The sequence below is a fragment of the Diaphorina citri genome, unplaced genomic scaffold (assembly GCF_000475195.1).
Source record: "Diaphorina citri unplaced genomic scaffold, Diaci psyllid genome assembly version 1.1 scaffold88568, whole genome shotgun sequence".
In the NCBI taxonomy this organism is placed as follows: domain Eukaryota; kingdom Metazoa; phylum Arthropoda; class Insecta; order Hemiptera; family Psyllidae; genus Diaphorina; species Diaphorina citri.
In genome coordinates this window covers 9196-10381 of record NW_007465554.1, presented here as the reverse complement: position 1 = coordinate 10381, position 1186 = coordinate 9196, and the positions used below count along the sequence as shown (strand labels likewise).

Below are 1186 nucleotides of genomic sequence, written 5' to 3'. Positions count from 1 at the left end.
AATAAACGCCCTGTCACTGCGACCTGGTTAGATCTTTTGTGACTAAAAAATTACCTAGTACTTACAGGACAGACGCGCTAACCTCCAAACTAAAAGAAAAAAAAAGTAATAAGTCTTCTTACCTGGTACGTATTTGCCAAACAAATCGACCGACTTCATAGGTGATAGAGAGAAGGGTAATGCCCAGAACCACACGAAACACATCAGGATGAAGGCTTTGCCCATGCTGAGTCTGCCGTCGATTGGGAAAGCGATTGTCCTGGAAATAAGATGAACTAATATATTAAAAAGTAGAAAAAATAATTTAATCTCAGGCTAATCTTATTTATTTTTTAAGGAAAGTTTTTGAAAAAAGAGGTTGGATAGAGGGAACTGTAACTGCTAAAGTCTTCTTGTCTCGAAAACGAAGATAGAAGAAAACAGGATAGGAGAAAGCCAGCCGTTCCGAGAACGAACCTTATCTGTTTTGATAAAATCAGGATAAAATCTGCCGCGGGCGGGATTCAATTTCAGCGAAAAAAGACGAGATCATAAAGACTCGTACCTATAACTTATAATCTTATAAATAAGTGAAAGGGTTGTCCCTCACAAAATAAAAAATAAAATAAAACACATGATAAAGGTGTGTCCACACTGCCTAGACAACATAGATTTATATATCTCTTCTATCGATGGCCGGTCGACTATGTTTGGACACACTTTTAAAAGGAAGAACCTTACCTGTATCTATCGTATGCAATGACAGCGTTGTTCATCGCGGACCCAAACCCAGAGATTGACCCAAACAGGCCGTAAATGTCACACCCGGTCTCCCAACCTATGACGCGTTGATAGAACGAGTTGACGACCAGCATGGGCATGTTAACCATCATGCAGAGATCTAGCAGGGCCTGGTTGAAGATGAACAAGTTGGAGGGAGTCTTGAGGGATTTGGTCCTGAAATCATAACAAGGATAATTTAATTCCACTTTTTTTTTTGAGAGAGGTTTGACAGAGGGAACTGTAACTGCTATGGTCTTATCGTCCCGAAATCGAAGAGAGAAGGAAGACAGGATAGGAGAAAGCCAGCCGTTCCGAGAACGAATATTATCCCATCAGGATAAAATCCGCCCCGGGCGGGAATCGAACCCGCGGCCTAGCGCTTACAAGGCAGACGCACTACCAACTAAGCTAACTAGGCTGGCAA

The 1186-nt window shown here is 41.7% G+C and overlaps 1 protein-coding gene across 1 annotated transcript in view; it reads right to left on the bottom strand.

Annotated features, from left to right (window-relative positions):
• Positions 1-122: 122 nt before the first annotated feature.
• The window catches only part of LOC103524061 (opsin, blue-sensitive-like), a gene marked incomplete at both ends in the record, with an annotated part of 10149 nt that continues 9085 nt past the window's right edge, over positions 123-1186 (bottom strand). The window contains one exon of the mRNA XM_008489065.1: positions 123-190. Coding sequence (XP_008487287.1) covers positions 123-190 — 68 coding nt within the window. The remainder of the gene's footprint in view (positions 191-1186) is intronic.